Source organism: Onychomys torridus, chromosome 22 (assembly GCF_903995425.1).
Source record: "Onychomys torridus chromosome 22, mOncTor1.1, whole genome shotgun sequence".
Classification (NCBI taxonomy): domain Eukaryota; kingdom Metazoa; phylum Chordata; class Mammalia; order Rodentia; family Cricetidae; genus Onychomys; species Onychomys torridus.
Window position 1 is genome coordinate 37,264,623 of NC_050464.1, and position 17,694 is coordinate 37,282,316.

General features: G+C 41.3%; 1 protein-coding gene across 1 annotated transcript; it reads left to right on the plus strand.

Moving 5' to 3' along the window:
- Positions 1–4,200: 4,200 nt before the first annotated feature.
- On the plus strand, positions 4,201–17,649 carry LOC118572221 (phospholipase A2-like). Its single transcript, XM_036171665.1, has 4 exons — positions 4,201–4,234; positions 6,098–6,257; positions 7,057–7,184; positions 17,543–17,649. The coding sequence occupies exons 1-4, from the start codon at positions 4,201–4,203 to the stop codon at positions 17,647–17,649; spliced, it is 429 nt and encodes a 142-aa protein (XP_036027558.1).
- The last annotated feature ends 45 nt before the right edge of the window (positions 17,650–17,694 follow it).

Consider the following 17,694-nt stretch of genomic DNA (forward strand, 5'->3'; position numbering starts at 1 on the left):
AAGTGACAATTCAGAGAGCTAGGAATATAGCCAAATGGTTAGAGTGCTTGCCTAGTATGCACAGAGCCCTAGGTTTTACCTCCAGAACCCATGAATTGAGTGTGATAATACATACCTGTAATCCAGCCACTTGGGAGGTGGAGGCAGGCGGATTGTCTTAAATCATATAATTTTTATTTTAAGAATGGGCTTCTCTGTATAATTTTGGTGCCTGTCTTGTATCTTGCTCTGTAGACCAGGCTGGCCTCGAACTCACAGAGATCCACCTGGCTCTGCTTCCCGAGTGCTGGGATTAAAGGTGTGTGCAACCACCACCTGGCCTTAAATCGTATAGTTTTATATGTGGTAGTTTATATATGTAGTTTCTAGGTTTTAAATTAAATATATGTTTATTTCTTTATTGTATAGGAATGAATTGACATCCCCTGTCTTCTTAGTTACTTTCCACAATATCTTTAGAGGCTGGGTACTGTGGAACAATCTTTGTACACTAAATAGGTATTGCTCTCATGATTAACAAAAAGCTGATTGGCCAATAGCTATGTATTGGTGAAATTATTAAGGCCACTCCACGTAGTTAAAAGGGAGGTTTATTTTGTGGGGTAACTTACAAATGAAGGGATAGGTTGCAGGGTCTGGGAAAGGTATAGCGCAGTCCGGCAGTGTTCTCTGGAGAACTCTGCTCGGTCTACCTCCAGCGTCCAGGGTCCTGGAACCAAGAGAGGCCTCTCCTCTTGATCCTGGGTCTTCAGCGTCCTCTCTCAGCCCCGCCTTGTAGGTGTGACAGTTACTGAAGCCTCAATGGGGGTGGGAACTTCCAGGCCAAGGCTGGGATGGCTACCCACTACAGCTATGCTTGACTTTCAGGCAGAGAGAATGCTGGAAGGAAGGAGTTAGAAGAGTCTTAAGAGATACGGAGAGAAGCAAGATGAATGTGCCATGCTGAAAGATTGGTACCACTACATGGCAGAGGGTAGATTAGTAATATGGGTTAATTTAAAACATAAGAGTAAGCCAATAACAAGCCTGAGGTATTGATGGAGCATTTATAATTAATAATGACTCTTTGTGTGGATATTTGGGGAGCCAGCGGTTATGACGAAAAACTCCACCTACAGCTGGGTTTCTTAATAAACAGGACACTCACCTTTAGCTAGCCTGACTGACCAACAAATTTTGGGCATCTGTGCTCCCCATGTCCCCAGTAGAGTTACAGATGCCCCAACCATGTCTTACTTTTTATTTTAATTAATTAATTAATCAATTAATATAATTAATTTTGGCATTTTTTTGAGACAGGGTTTCTCTGTGTAGTTTTGGAGCCTGTCCTGGATCTCGCTCTGTAGACAAGGCTGGCCTCGAACTCACAGAGATCCACCTGGCTCTGCCTCCTGAGTGCTTGGATTAAAGGCATGCAGCACCGTTGCCCGGCATCTTGCTTTTTAAAAATATACTTAATTTTATTTTATGTACATTGGCTTGAGTATTTCAGATCCCCTGGTTGTGAGCTGCCATGAGGGTGCTGAGAATTGAACCCAGGTATTCTAGTAGATCAGTCAGAGCTTTAAACTGCTGAGCTATTTCTCCAGGCCCACACCTTGCTTTTTACATGGTCTCTGGGCATCCTAGTCCAGGCCCTCATGATTGTATGTCAACCACTTTACCAACTGTGCCATCTCCCCAGCCCCACAACAACTAATGTTCTTATTATAAGTGTGTTCCAGCAATTTGACCAACCCAATGTATTTCCTGTGATTTGACTCTCAACCCTGAGTCTGCACAGATGGGAGGGCCACCAGTTTCTTTTGGATACAAATCATGGGCTCCATGTCAACTTCCTTTCTTGTTTTTCTCCAGACAAAAACAACCCCTGTGAGGCCTTCATCTACAATAATGACCTTCAGGCTGCCATCTGCTTCTCCCAGGCTCCATACAACAAGTAGCATAAAGGTGTTCACTGTTAGACTTGCCACCTCATTTACTGCCTACCCTATCCCTACCAGACTCCAAGGTTGTCTTCATTATCCACTGTGCCCTGTAATAAAGAATCTATTGAAAGAACTCAGCTTTGGTGATTGTATTCTATGTCTACCAGACATAACTAGATCTTCAGAGAATATCATTCTGTCTAGCTTTGGGGGCTGAAGACTAATGGAAAGGACAATGCCATTAGGGGAGCACCTTGAGGAGTGAGTGATGAGCCTGGCCATGCGTTCATCCCATCGCTCTGATATGAGAAGGATAGGCATAGTCAAGCAGATTTCTTGAGTTCAAGGCCAACCTGGTCTAAAAAGCAAGTTCCAAGACAGGCAGGACTATTATACAAGCAAGCCCTGTCTCGAAAAGCAACTATAACAAAAGAAAACGCAGCCTGAGATATTAGGGGCAGACAGAAGGGAAAGGGGAGGGGGCACTAAAGGAACATCTTGTCCCCAAAAGTACTGGACTCAAAGCACTTCTCTGTGTGTGCTCCTCATAAGAAGTTGGATATAGGAAACCAATCTTGACTGAGAGTAAATGTCCTGAAGGCAGGATTACATCTATGACCTTCCAGTTTTCACTGTGCCTAAACAAATGACACAGGAGAATTGTCCCAGTAAAGTGCACAGCAGCCTAACTTTTTACAACAAGAAAAACAGAAGACTTCCTCTCTCTAGCTTTTCATAGCACGGGACCTGGCAGGTAAAGCCAGGTTAAACTATGGTTACTTTGGCAAAGCAGATTTAGGAATAAGATATCTCATTGGGTGGGGTAAGGCTATGTGGTTCTCTGTCTCCCTTTTCTTTAGTGAACAGCTGCCCAGTCCTCTTCTTTTCCACCTCCATCCCCATCCACACTCGAGTCCCAAATCTCAGGCCTCACCCCTCCAAAGGTCAGATCTGGTGAACAACAGAGCCTCTTGCATAGGCACAGTGACTGGTAGTCTCTGGTAGTGACTCTCCAGAGTCCTGCTGGAAGGGTAGGGGAATCTTGAGCATAGAGACAACCAACTGAATTCAACACTACATGGTTTGTATCCAGGGAAGAGGTGAGAAGTGGGGAAAGGAGGTGCTGGGGGGCTGAGTCAGAGGGAACATGAGAGATGACTAGACACAGAGGCCAGAGGGTATTGGGCCAGGAGATACTGTTTGCCAGCCACCATATGATTCTGAGAATTGAAGTCTGGGGCACAGCAAGAGCAGAAAGGGCTTTTAAGTGCTGAGCCATCTCTCTAGCCTCTGTAATGTTTGATTGTCAGCTTCACACACTGGGTATGGAGAGCCTCAGCTCACGGATTGCCTGTATCATATTGGCCTGTGGTCACCTCTGTTGGGCATTTGATTTTTTTCATTGTCTTTTAGTTTTTGGTTTTTCATGAAAGGAATTCTTTGCGTATCTCTGGCTGTCCTGGAATTCACTCTGTAGACCAGGCTGGCCTCTAGCTCACATATTCACCTGCCTCTGCCCTCTGAGTGCTGACATTAAAGGCATTAAAGATGTGCACCACCACTACCATCTGCCACATTCCCAATTTTCACATGGAGTTTGTGGGCTAGTAAGATGCAGCCTGTGACGCAAGCCTGTAGACCTGAGCTTGACTCTTAGAAGCCATTTAAAGGTGGAAGGAGAGAACTGACTCCATAGAAGTCCTCTGACTTCCACATGTGCACACAAGCATTCTCTCTGTCTCTGTCTCTCACACTCACACAGACACATTAATTAATTAATTAGTTAGTTAGTTAGTTAAAGATCAAATTTGAAACTGGAATCTACCTCAAAGGCTGTCTCAGGTTCTTAGGACAGACTTAACACATTGCTTATAGAGTTAACATGGAGGATTGCTGGGGCTAGATACTTCTCCCAGGGACCACACGTCTCTCTCAGCATCCCTCAAACCCAACAACAGCAGCAATGTCTGTATCTTCTTATGACATCAAAGCATCCACAGGGAGAGACTTGTCATTTTTTCAGTCACTGAACTTCCAGAGAGCTGGTTGTGGTATTGAGCCAGCCCTTTCTCTTTGCCTCTGCGACAGCACTGATTCAGGCTCTGTCACCATCTACAGCAGCTCTGCAGGTCGGGACTGTGTGTGAGGGTGCACATATTCTACTTCTGTGCTACACACACAGTAGCCACAGGCCCCGTGTGCTGACTGGACACTGTCAGAGCACAGCTACAGGACTATAAAGAGAAGTCACTGAGTCCTCCCCTCACTCAGGATGAAACTCCTTCTGCTGGTCACTCTGCTCACAGGTAGGACCCTTGTCCCCTCTGAGTGCCCACCATCTCTCTTGTCCTTAATGCACAGCTTCGCTGGTTATGCCTCAAGTTCTGTTCTGGGGTTCCTGTTTGGGTCTAATAGCCTCTGGGTTGGAGTTCCATGCTCAGCCTATGTCCACATAGCTGGCACCTTTACCCTCTATGTCAGATGATACCTTTGAAAAGTCCACTGCATTCACTGACCCAAGCAAAGAAAGCCCCCTCTGCCTCTGTCCTAAGCCCTGGAACATATTTCCCTGGAACTTAGGTGCCCTTAAATTGTATTTTCTTGTAATTATCTTATTTTATGTGTTTGAGTGTTTTGCCTGCTCTAGTATCTGTGAACTGTGTGTGAGTGGTGCCTGCAGAGGCCAGAGGAGGGGTCTGATCCTCAGAACTAGGGTCATAGACAGTTGTGAGCTGGCATGTGGGTGCTGGAACCGAGCCTGGGTTCTATGCAAGTGCACCAAGTGTCCCTGACTGCAGAGCCATCTCTCCAGCCCTGATGATTATTTTATTTACATGGTCTTATGATGTGGCTCAGGAAGTCCTCCAACTCAACATTATGTCCAGATTGAAAGCTTACCACCTCTACCTTCCAAGTGTTAGGACTGCATACATGCTACACTTGCTTCCACAACTTTTGTTTCATTTTTTTCTAAACATGGTTCTCATAGTAACCCTGTCCATGGATGTCCTGGACCTCACTCTATAGATCAGATTGGCTTTGATCTCAGATATCCACCTGCCTCTAGCTCCAGAGTGCTGGAATTAAAGCCCTATGACACTGTCCCCTGGTAATCTTGAACTTCTTATCCACCTGCCTCACCCTCCAGAGAGCTGGGATTACAAAGTGTGTGTTTCACTGTACCTGGCTTCTCATTCATTTTAATGGTGACCAAGTATCTCACTGCAGATGGAATCCTGACTTTTTTACCTTCTCCTCAGCCAATGAACAGTTTGTTGTGTCAAATGCTGACATTACAATGATGATCTGACCATTATCCTTGTCTATGAGCTGTGCATGGTCATACAACACATTCCTTCTCATTCTTCCAGTGTAAAACAATCAGCATGTGTTGGCTGCTTCTCTGAATCAAGGTCTCAGCTAGAACTGTGATGAATCCCACTGCTGGCTAAGGCTAGGGTGTCACCTAGGCTTGTGTAGGGGTGGGACAGCTATCAAACTCAAGAGATGGTTGTGTTGTTGAGTTATTGAACTAAGAGGTCAGTTTGTCCCTGTCTGCTGACTGGAGAGTGTTCTCAGCTCCTCAACACAGGGAGCACAGGGTAGCTCACAGTGTGGTGGCTGTCTGTCCTGACAGTCAGAAATGAGAAGGTCAGCAAGGAAAATGGCAATGTCTATGAACTCAATCCTGAAGAGCCAGCCCAGTCTGATACAGTGGAGTACATTCACAATCCTACCACTGGGGAGGCTGAGGCCAGAAGTTTGCCACAGAACTTGGAGGCTAGACTTCATTACTGGGCAACTCTCTGTCTCAAATAAGTAGACACCTTCCTCTTAGTCCTGGTGACCTGAGTTTGGTCTCCAAGACCTACATAGTGGCGGGAGAAAACCAACTCCTAAAGCTGTGCTCTGATCCTCATGTGTAGCATGACATTTATGAATGGTCCCAAATGCTTGCTTTCAGCTCTGTTGGTGCAAGCATGAACAAGCACACATATACACACTAACACACACACACACACACACACACACACACACACACACACACACACTATTCGCTGTTATCCTAATGCAGCAGCTGGTAGGAGTCAAGGAGGAAGCTAGCAGGCAGGCATTAGACACCTGGTAAGGCCAAGTGGGATTGATGGAGTTGCTGTGTTTTCTTGCAGCAGGCGCCACTGCACACAGCAACAGCTCTCGGGCTGTGTGGCGGTTCAGCAATGCGGTCCAGTGCACCCTTCCTTTGATTGATCCCTTTCCAGAGTACAGCTACTATGGCTGCTACTGTGGATTGTTGAGATTCTTCAACCCAGTGGAAGACTTAGGCAGGTGAGTCATCCACTTGGTGAGACACAGTAGTGTCTGCACGCATCTCATGAGGCGTGAATAGGAGACATGCATATTCATCAAACATTGTATATGTTGTGTTGTTTATTATTACTTATTTTTCTTTGTTTGTTTATTTTTCCCATAAAGAGGTGCTCTGTGTAGCCCTAGTTGTCCTTGAACTCTCTTTAGAGATCATGCCGACCTTGAACTCAGAGATCTTCCAACCTCTGCATCCTGAGTGCTGAGGTTAAAGGTGTGCATTACCACCCACAGCATGTATTTTTCCTTCTTGTCATGCAAAGAAATCAGTCCAAGAGGACCCTGTATCTAGTGGTCCCTGAAAGTAGAATGTGTGAGGTGTATATGGTAGGTAATGCTGCCCTCAGTCCCTAGACTAGGGCACGGCCAACCATCACATCTCCCATCAGAATGTCAGCCTTGGCTTTAAAAAGTCAACAAAAGTTCAGAATATATATATTTCACTGTACTCCTTCAGCTTTGTTAAAAAATTACTGTTTTTGATACAGGATCGCACTTATATATCCTGGTGGATCTCAAACTCAGAGAGCCATCTGCCTCTGTCCCCCAAGTACTAGAATTAATTGTAGACATCATCACACTCCACAGAAGCTGCTTTCAATAAATATATGCTTAATAGAAATCATAGATTTCAAGCCACAGGACTATTTGTTCTGGAACATCATGTTAAATAAACCTCATATGTTTCAGAAAGACTGGAGGGGAGAACTGACCTGCTGTTGGTCCATCTCCTCCCTCACCTGTTCCTTCCTCTCTCCAGGTGCTGCAGGAGTCATGACAACTGCCTCGCTCAGGTCTATAACCTGGGAAACTGTGCATTCCTCATAAGGAACCCCTACACCAGCTCCTACTCATACGCATGTTCTGGTAGTGAGATCACCTGCAGTGGTAGGTTTATCGTATAGGAACTTCTGAATTCTGCTTACTCCTGAGCGTCTTTGCAAAGAGCAGAAGTAACAAGGATACTCATTTACTTGGTCCCATTTGATATCACAACAGCCTTATCAGGTAGATACTAAACTATGGATGAGGTCTGATGCGGTAATCTGATTAATCTTTTTCAATACAAAAACAGGAGTCACATATTGGGGTAAGAACCAGAAGATCATTGAAAGGGAACAGCTGCCAGTTCCTTCCTACCTCTTCTGTTCCTCCTTCCAAAAGGCTGAGATCCTCTCTCAGCTCTGCCTTGCCACTTCCTGTCTTCATTCTGTCTAGAGTCCTCCAAACTTCTACGGTTAGCTAGTGGCTAGCTTTGCCCTCTGATCCCAAGCAAGTTTTATTTGTTAGAACACAATCAATATATCACACAACATTTCCTTCTTTTTGTCTAAGCCAAAAGGAAAGGTTTTTAACTAACATAGTAAAACCATATACAATAAGTACAGTAACTATATACAAATATATACAGGCAAGAATTACATTAACAATGTCCAGGCCATTTGCTTTTGCCTAATTGAGAGGAAATACTCCATTATCTATCCTATCTTGATAAGTTGAAAATGTTGTACCTAATTCATTTCCTACCCTAACTTGCATTACCAACCCAAAACTATCTTCTTATGTCTCTCCACCTTATGCACTTTACATCTCTTTTGTGAAGTGAGTTTGTTAACAAGGAAAACTATAACTGTAACTTCCACTCCATCAGAGACCTGAGAAGGAAATACTACCTGAGTAAAGAGGAAGTGCAGAGCAAATTACTAAGTACTGGAAGTGCAGAGTAAAAAACTAAGAAATGACAGAAACAGTCCCCCAAGGTTCCTCTGTAACCATGGGACATCCATCTTTAGCCAAAAGGCCTAGAATACCTGACAGACTTTTCTGTGAAACAGGTTTTTGAAGGACTGACCTACCCTGTCTTTGCACAGTTTGGCCGTCACTTTCTTTTGTGTCCTGCTTGTGCATACTGGCAGCAGCTGAGGCACAGGCAGTTTCTGGCCTAGTGCCTAACCTTTGTCATGATGAAAATAAACTCCATATGGAGTTTTTTCCCATGTCCATCGTCTTCTCTGAAATATATTGGTCCTGCCAGGAGCAGACGTGTCTCATTGTCACTAAAAGAAAAATTATGTTATTGAAACATCTTAAATGCCATACTAAGTATCCCTGAAGTGTTTGAAGACCAACTGTCTATCTAAAATATATCTCCGTTTGACTCAAAACATACTTAACATGACTACAAGTTTGATTGTAATAGAGGGCTAATTACTAACCTGTATTTCTTTATTATCCTAAGTAGTTTGTAATAATGGCGTTCAAGGACTAGATATTTACATTCCATTGTTAAATCAGCTGTGTAGGTACAATATCTAGAAAGATACATACAATATATTATAATAAAATAACCTTAATTTTGTATCAATATAAAAAATCCATGCCAATGTAAAATATTTAAGGCTGTTAGTTACTTTTTTGGTTTAAAAATAGACTCAGTAATCTACATTTTCATCCTGTCATTTTTATACCCCCCATTTTTCCTTTCAGAACAAGATCCCTGAATCTAATCTCCTTTGTTCAGCTTTTTTCCTGACCATCATCAATAACAACTTGTAACCAAACCCCCTAAATAATGACAGATATCCATAACCCACTGAGTGACCAAAAACCACCCATCCCACCCTTGGGAATATGGGTGTCATGCTCTTAAAATTGCTTCCTATTTGGAGGTGATGGCATCCTTAGGTGACCCTGATATTGGGGTAACTGTCCAGTCCTGGAGAGCTGGCTGTGTCATTTGTTATCCAGTCTCTGTGAACTGAGAAAGTGCAGGGCTTGTCTCAAGTCCTGGCTGCAGAAGGCTGTGAGGCTGGACCCTCTCACTCACCGCCTTGAAATCGTCCTTGGCAGTTTGTAGTGCAAAGCTGATCTTTGGGTGGTGTTTGTCAGCTTAGCAGTGTTACCACAATGCAGGTGCAATTGTCATTGTGGGCCCTGTCTTCCTTTTGGAGATTTCAAAGGTCACTGTTAGGCATGGTCATGGTTCACTGAAGAAAACGTGAACATTTTAAATGTCATATGCAGCACATCTCAAAGAGGTTAAAGGACCATAATATCTTATGTACATCCAGAGTACAAAAACTTACTTCCTAGTTACCTGATAGAGACTCAAACCCATAATTATGTACAGGAAGCTCGTTGAAGCCTTCTTGTAGAATTAGGACTAATGACCATTAGTATCATTTCAAAAGGTTTAAATCTCTCTCTCTCTCTCATATATATATATATATATATATATATATATATATATATATATATATAAATTTTGCACATTTTAAGTTAATTTTTGTATCTTAAGAAAATATTTAAAATAAAAGCAAAGAATTATGAGATTAGTGGCAATAAACTAGTCCCTTAAGTTTGGTTTTTCTTCTGTCTTATATCAAGTGACTCTTCTGACATGAGACAGAGATTTTGGGTTTTCCTTTTAACAAGCATGCTTGGGTTAGAGAAGGAGAAAGCTATACACCAACTCCAAAGCCAGCTTGAGTTTTTAATTGAACTGGGACTACACAAAGACCATCTCTGTTATATGTCTATAGAGAACAGCAGAAACAAACATTTGTGAATATTTATAAAATTTTATCCTGTTGGAAATGTGATATAACATCATGCCATTTACTCTTTTCCTTGGGACATTTTCTCTGGGTGATTCACCCTCTTTCTTCAGATGCTTTGTTTGTCCAGTGGTCTTCAGAATCCTTAGCTGGATGCCTTCATTCTCCTGGAAAGACAAAAACACAACCCTGCCCAAACCCTAACTCTGGGGAGTTTCCTTTTTGGCAAGTTATATCAGATCAAATAAAAAACATTTGTTAGTCTTATAAGTTAGTTTAGATTGAATGGTCACACTGTTTGAGGAACTATCACCTCTTCTAATCAAGAAGTCTCTCTTGTTCAAATATAATCTTTAACAATTTTGATGGTATCCATAGTTTTTATTCTCTTGATAAAACGAAAGCAAAAACCTCTTCCCCAATATAACACATATCCTGGTTTCATTCTGGGGTTAATACATCATTAAAGTATACAGGATGGTTTAATTCAGCAGTTTTTTTTCTATTATCCAATGTCTGTCCACAGCTGTCATTCCATTCTCATTAACATTTAGAAAATTTAAAGTTAATAAAGCATTGTGCAATCTATTTGTGCAGGTCTTTATTACTACTTTCTTTTTATTAAGCATATCTGTTAGAGTTCATTTAGATCCTTCTGTAACTGCTTGCCCTGTAGGATTGTGTGGTATACCTGTAATGTGCTTTATTTTGTAATATGCAAAACATTGTTTCATTTTACTGGAGACATATGCTGGAGCATTGTCAATCTTAACTTGTACAGGTATTCCCATGATGGTCATAATTTCTAACAAATGTGTGATTATAGAATCAGCCTTTTCAGAACTCAGGATTTTCCCTTTGAAATCCTGAATATGTATCTATGGTATGGTGTACATATTTTAATTTCCCATACTCTCCAAAATGAAATACATCTATTTGCCAAATTTCATTTCTTTGAGTACCCTTTTGGTTAGTTTGCAGATAGTAAGTAGAGTTTGGTAATAAAAAAAAAATAGTAAGACATTTCGCTATAGTGTCCATGACTTGTTGCCAACTGATGCAAAAAATCTTTTTAAAACCCTTGCTCCTGACATGGTGTTTCTTATGACATTCTAATGCTTCTAGCACATTTCCTACCAATAGTTGATCAGTTTCATCATTATCTTGTGCTAGCAGGCCTGGTTTACCAGTGTGGAATATGATATATATTATATATAAGGGGAGATTTTTATTTCTTGTTATCTTGTAACTGAATAAATAACAAAGTCAATTCTGAATCATCTGGAATAAATTTAGCAATTTCAATATGTAAAACAACTCTTTCTGCATATTGAGAGTCAGTAACTATATTAAGATGTTATGGAAATCTATTAATACCATGAAACAGCCTGTAATTCTGACTTTTGAACAGAATAATAAGGACACTGAGCTGCTTTACTTAAATTTCCTGACTTATAACCTGCCTTTCCTGATTTGTTTGGACCAATATAAAACATAGGGACTACAGAAATTGATGTTCCCTGTACAATGTGAGGAAAGATCCAGTTAGCTGTCTTTAGAAACTGAATTCTCTTACTTTTACAATATTTATTGCTAGTCCCTCCCAAGAAATTACTGCAAGCTTTTTGCCAGTGTTTATTTTCTATCTGTAAAGAGGAAATTTCCACATTAATAAAAGGTACCACAATTTCTGCTGGGTCTATTCCTGCTAATTTACAAAGCCTCACTATTCCTTTTAGAATCAACTCAGAAACCTTTTTTACATAGGTCTTTAATGTTTTACTCTGTTTGTGTGTTAAAAATATCCATTATAAGATATTATCTTCTCCCTGTATTTACCTTCTTATTGGAGAATTCAGAGAAGATTGAATAACCAGAATACAATCAAGCTCTGGATCCAAACAATCCACATCTGTATCCTGTAATTTGTTTTCTGCCAATTCTCTCTCAGCCTCAGCTGATTATTTTGTTGGACTATGTAAGTCCTTGTCACCTTGTCAGGTTTGAAATAAATTACTTAATTCTTGAGTTGTTTTTTGTTTGTTTGTATAAAGATTTATTTATTTATTATGTATACAGCATGTATGCCTACAGACCAGAAGAGGGCACCAGACCTCATTATAGATGGTTGTGAGCCACCATGTGGTTGCTGGGAATTGAACTCAGGACCTTTGGAAGAGCAGCCAGTGCTCTTAACCACTGAGCCATCTCTCCAGCCCAATTCTTGAGTTGTTAATCCAATTATGGCCATAGCGAGGTAATATCTTCAAGCTAAGACTAGGAGTCCACAATTGATCTCTACTGATTAGTACCTTTTTGGGTTGAAATTTTTTGTAAATCTGTTTTATATCCTAGGTAATTAATAGTGTCTCCTCTTTGTATTTTTTGGGAGTATTTGTAGTCCCCAACAAGACAAAATTTCCTTTGCTTCTTCAAACATTTTCTCTAAGGTATCTATATTTGAATCAGCTAGTAAGATATCATCCATGTAATGGTAAATTATAGATACAGGAAACTGATTATGAAATATTTCCAATGACAGTCATCAAAAATATTTGTACAGGTTAGGTCTGTTTAGCATCCCTTTTGGGAGAACTTTCCACTGATATCTTTTAATGGGCTGGGAATTATTATAAGTAGGCAATGTGAAGGCAAATTTTTTTCTATCCTGTTCTTGTAAAGGTATAGTGAAGAAACAGTCTTTTAAATCAATCACTAGAATAGACCATCCTTGAGGTAACAAAGAAGGCAAAGGAATTCCAGGCTGTAGAGAGCTCATCAGCTGAATTACTTCATTTTTGGCTCTCAAATCTATTAGTGTTCTCCATTTTCCAGATTTCTTCTTAATGACAAATATAGGAGAATTCCAAGGATTAGTTGATTCTTCAATATGTTAACTATGTAACTACCCCTTTACCAGTTGTTCTAAGGCCTGTAATTTTTCTGATGTCAAAAGCCATTGGTCCACCCAGATAGGTTTGCCTGTTAACTATTTTAAAGGTAGGGCTGTTGGTAATTTAAAAAGATCAGCAGCACCAGGTTGTGGTGGCGCATGCCTTTAATCCCAGCACTATGGAGGCAGAGGCAATCGGATCTCTGTGAGTTCGAGGTCAGCCTGGGCTACCAAGTGAGTTCCAGGAAAGGCGCAAAGCTACACAGAGAAACCCTGTCTCGAAAACCAAAAAAAAAAAAAAAAAAAAAACCAAAATAACCACTACCACCACCACCACCAACAACAAATCAGCAGCTTTTGTGCCCTGTTTATGAACAACCTGAATGGTTGGTGACTGTTCTTCATAATATTTTTTAATATTTTTCCCAGAAACATTTGTTAGTTTATGATTTGTTCCTGAGATTGGAGGAATGTTAATCTGGGTATTCCATTGCTGTAACAAATTACTTCCCCATAAATCTTTTGCTATGTTAGCCAATTATGGCTTTAATTTTCCTCTCTGTCCTTCTGTCACTATACAGTTGACATATCTTGACTTTATTTTACCTGAGATAAAGTTCCAACCCCAAAAAGCTGAACATTTACCTCCTGAAGAGGACAATTTGGATGCCAAGATTTTGGTGTCATTATTGTTATATCTGCCCCTGGTGTCTACAAGACCCTCAATTACAATGTCATTTATTCATATCTTTAAACTTTTGTCTTTGATCATGTATAGAATTTTCCAAAATATTTGCTTTATGGTTTTTCCTGGAATTTTTGTTTTATCTTCTAAAGTTGTTATTTAATCCAGAGCAGTATGGTTTTTTTTTTTTTTTTTTTTTTTTTACACAATAGTCATTATGTATTTGCTCTAGGAAGAATTTCCACAAGTTGATGGGAATACCTAAACCAAATTTGCCATGAGGGCCCATAAGCATCCCCCCTCTAAGATGTTTCTTAATGGCAAAGGGTTACCTTGTCTGTGCCTTGCTGATTTGAATTCATTGTTCCAAGTTCTGCCTTTGCCTTATCTTCTCCAGAAGGCAGAGACTTTCCGTTTGGATTATTCCTAGAAAAATCATTGTTTCTAGGAATTTCCCATCTACAATCCCTTTTTAGGTGACCTTGTTTAGCACAATTAAAGCATCTGACATTTTGACTATTCTTCAAGCCTCTAGAAATCTCCTCTCTTATCCAAGCATCAACATGGTTATAAGATTCAATATTGATTGTATCTGTGATCCATTCCTCTGTGGGTGCTGGTCTTGCCTTAAAGGCCTAATTACTCTTTTCCATTGTGAATTAGCATTTTCACATGCAAAGATTACATTATTATTCTTCTAGCTTATGGATTTGATATCATTCTATTTGCAGATGAAGTCAATCCTTGTGAAAAATTAGTGAACCTTTCTTTTGGGCCCTGTATAACTTTAGTAGTAAATGACACAGTTTCTTTCCAAGTTCTTCATCTCTGTCCCAAACATTCAAAGCTGCTTCATGGCATAGAGCCAAGATATGGTCGTTATATATAGACTGTCTTTATACATCAGCATAATCGCCCTCTCCAAGCAGCTGCTCTTGGAAAATTTCCAGACCTCTAGCCCTACTTCATTGTTCAATGGCCTCAGCCTCATCTTCCCACCAGGTTCTTCACTGTAATTGAGGACCAGGTTCCAGTACTGTTAGAACCAAGTCTTTCCAATCTTCTGGGATAATTCTATTACTAGTTGACCATGGATTTAACATCTGCCTCACAAAAGGAGAATGCATACCATATGAGACCATCACTTCCTTAAATCTCCTCAAATCTAACATTTCCACAGTATTCCAGTCAGCTCTTCCACAGCCTTGGGGATTCCTGTCATTTGACAGTTCTTCCTGTTTGGTGACTGGATAAATTAAGGTTGAGTTTTTTGATAACCTTGGGCTGTTTCTTTCTAATTTCATAATGTGATGGTAACATTGGTTCTCTCTTAAATTCCTCTGTCTTTGTCTGAATATCTTTATGATCTGTTTTAATTAGTTTTTCTAAGTCTTCTAAAGTATCACTCAAAATTGCATTTTTTCTTTAGTAAGTAGTTGTAAGTCTTGCATATTATCAGTCAATTTCTGATATTTGGCATTGATATCTACTAACTTTTTTAGGGATAAAATAAGAATTACTAAGCTGATAATGCTTATAATTAACATTATGTAAATCATAGCTAAGTTAATTATCCACTCATTTAATTGTTCCATTTTATTTATTTATTTATTTATGTATGTATGTATGTATGTATTTATTTATTTATTTTCATTTTTCTTTATTGAGAAATTTTCTACTCACTCCACATACCACCCACAGATCCCCCTCCTCCCTCCTTCCACTCCCTAGCCCTCTCTCCCAAGCCACCCAGCATTCCCACAACCCTCAAATCAAGGTCTTCCATGGGGAGTCAGCAGAGCCTGGCACACTGAGCCTAGGCAGGTCCAAACCCCTTCCCACTGCACCAAGGCTGCACAAGGCATCATACCACAGGCTGTGAATTCCCAGAGGCCTGCTTATGCACCAGAGACATATTCAGATCCCCCTGCCTGGGTGCCCCCCAAACAGTTTGAGCCAAACAACTGTCTTTCATATCCAGAGGGCCTAGTCCAGTCCCATGTGGGCTGCACAGCCACCAGTCCATAGTTCATGGGCTTCCATTTTTAAAACATCCATTGTGGAATCATACAGAGTCCTAACTCTGTCCATCATAATAGTGTTTCCTAATTTATATCCTGGGAAAAACTCTCTCTCTCTCTCTCTCTCTCTCTCTCTCTCTCTCTCTCTCTAACTAATTCCCCCTTTAAAAAGTCCCAGTTGTGTCACCAAATCTGCTGATGTTGACAAGGAAGTGTGAGGCTAAGCTTGCTGTGCAGCACATCTGGGCAGAGAAGACAGGTGGTGCACAGCTTGGCTGAGAACAGCTGCCCCTCACCACATGTCATCATCCAGAGGACAGGGTCCAGGGAAGTCCACAACCCACAGGAAAAAGTAGCCAAGGAGCCAGCAGTCTGAAAGGCAGATACAAGGGAATGTACAAAGGCAGCATGTGTGGTTGGCAGGAAGTGAAAACACAGAGCTGCCTGAAGGCAGAGCTGGCCAGTGGTGAGGGACGAGCTCCAGTGGTTTCTGGAACCCAAGTGCCTGTGGAGTTTGGGGCTTGTGGAGATTGCTGTAGATAGGCTGCAACAGGAAATCCCAGACCCACTCAGAGGTCTTGGGGAAGCAAAGGAAAAGTCAGCCGGGCACATGGCGACTCCAGTGGGTGCAATTCCCACACACAGCTCTGGTGGATGCCTGAGGCTGCAAAGACATGGGCAAACGACTGTTTCCTGAATTCATGGCCCCAGATTTGAACACCAGATGATGTGTCAGTCTAATTAATCTTTATCAATCCAAAACTGGGAGTCAAATATTGGGCAAGAACCTGAAAGATGAGAGACCAGGGAGCAGCCGCCAGTTGCTTCCTTCCTCTCCCATTCCTTCATCCCAAAGGGCTGAACTCCTCTCTCTGCCCCACCTCACCACTTCCTGACCTCTCTGTCTACAGTCCTCCAAATCTATGGTCAGTAGTGGCTAGCTCCACCTTCTGACTCAAAGCAAGCTGTATTTGTCAGAACACATTCAGAATACCACACAAGAGGTCCCTGATGGGGAAGATGAAGAAGTCTGGGCCAGATGACCAAGGTCAACAGCTTAGAAGTGATGACATTTGATTCTGGATCAATCATCTACATTATTCCAATGCCTTTCTCAAAACATTAAAAGATTTTATATCTTTGTGGGTAAGGCATGCCTGTGCAACTTCACACCTTGGATCTCTGAAGGAATCTGTACTCACCTTCGACCATGTAAGTTCTGGGGATGGAACTTGGGTTCAGACTTGGCAGCAAGTGCCTTTATTCCCTGAGCAAACTTGCCTGTCCAAAGCCTCTCCTGTTAGCTGTTGTGTTATACTGATTCCATATTGACTAAACAATTGAGAACTGTGTCATTGGATATAACTCAGATACTGGACTAAACACCTATGCAGGGCAAGGTTTATCCTTTCCATTTTACAGGTGAGGATTCAGAGGGATGGGAATATAGCTCAGTTGATAAAGAGCCTGCCTAGCATGCACAGAGCCCTGGGTTCCAGCTCCAGAACCCACGAATTGAGTGTGGTGGTGTATGCCTGTAATCCCAGCACTTGGGAGGTGGAGGCAGGAGGATTGTTTTATATCATATAATTTTATAAGTGGCAGTTGATATTTGTGGTTTTCCTGGTTTTAGGAATAAATACCCATGCTTATCTCTTTTTATGTATAGGAATGAGTTTGCATCCCGTGTCTTCTTCAGTCTTTAGAGCCTGGGTCTCTCACTAAACATGACACTCACCTTTAGCTAGTCTGACAACCAACAAAATTTGGGAATACATGCTCTCTACTTCCCAATAGAGTTACAGATGTCCCAAGCACATCTTGATTTTTACATGGTCTCTGGGCATCCTAGGTCAGGCCCTCATGATTGTATGGCAACCACCTTACCAACTGTGCCATCTCCCCAGCCACAACAATTAATGTTCTTATTATAAGTGTGTTCCAGCAATTTGGACAACCCAATGTCCTTTTGTGTGCTGTCTCTCAACCCTGAGTCTGCACCTATGCTAGATGCACCACTGTCTTTTGGTTGCAAATCATTGGGAGCAGGGTCATGGGCTCCACTCAGCTTCTTTCTTGTTTCTCTCCAGAGGAAAACAACCCCTGTGAGCATTTGATCTGCAACTGTGACCGCCAGGCTGTCATCTGCTTCTTCAATACTCCATACAACAAGCAGTACAAACGAGATAACTGTTAGACTTGTCACCTCAGTTACTGGGACACCATCCCTGCCTGCCTAGTG

What these genes read in the sequence shown, in the direction of transcription:
- LOC118572221 (XM_036171665.1), top strand. Translation starts at nt 4,201, where the DNA reads ATGAAACTCCTTCTGCTGGTCACTCTGCTCACAG. An exon ending in GCTGGTCACTCTGCTCACAG is followed by an intron (nt 4,235 to 6,097) that starts GTAGGACCCTTG and finishes GTTTTCTTGCAG; the next exon opens with CAGGCGCCACTGCACACAGC. An exon ending in CCAGTGGAAGACTTAGGCAG is followed by an intron (nt 6,258 to 7,056) that starts GTGAGTCATCCA and finishes TCCTCTCTCCAG; the next exon opens with GTGCTGCAGGAGTCATGACA.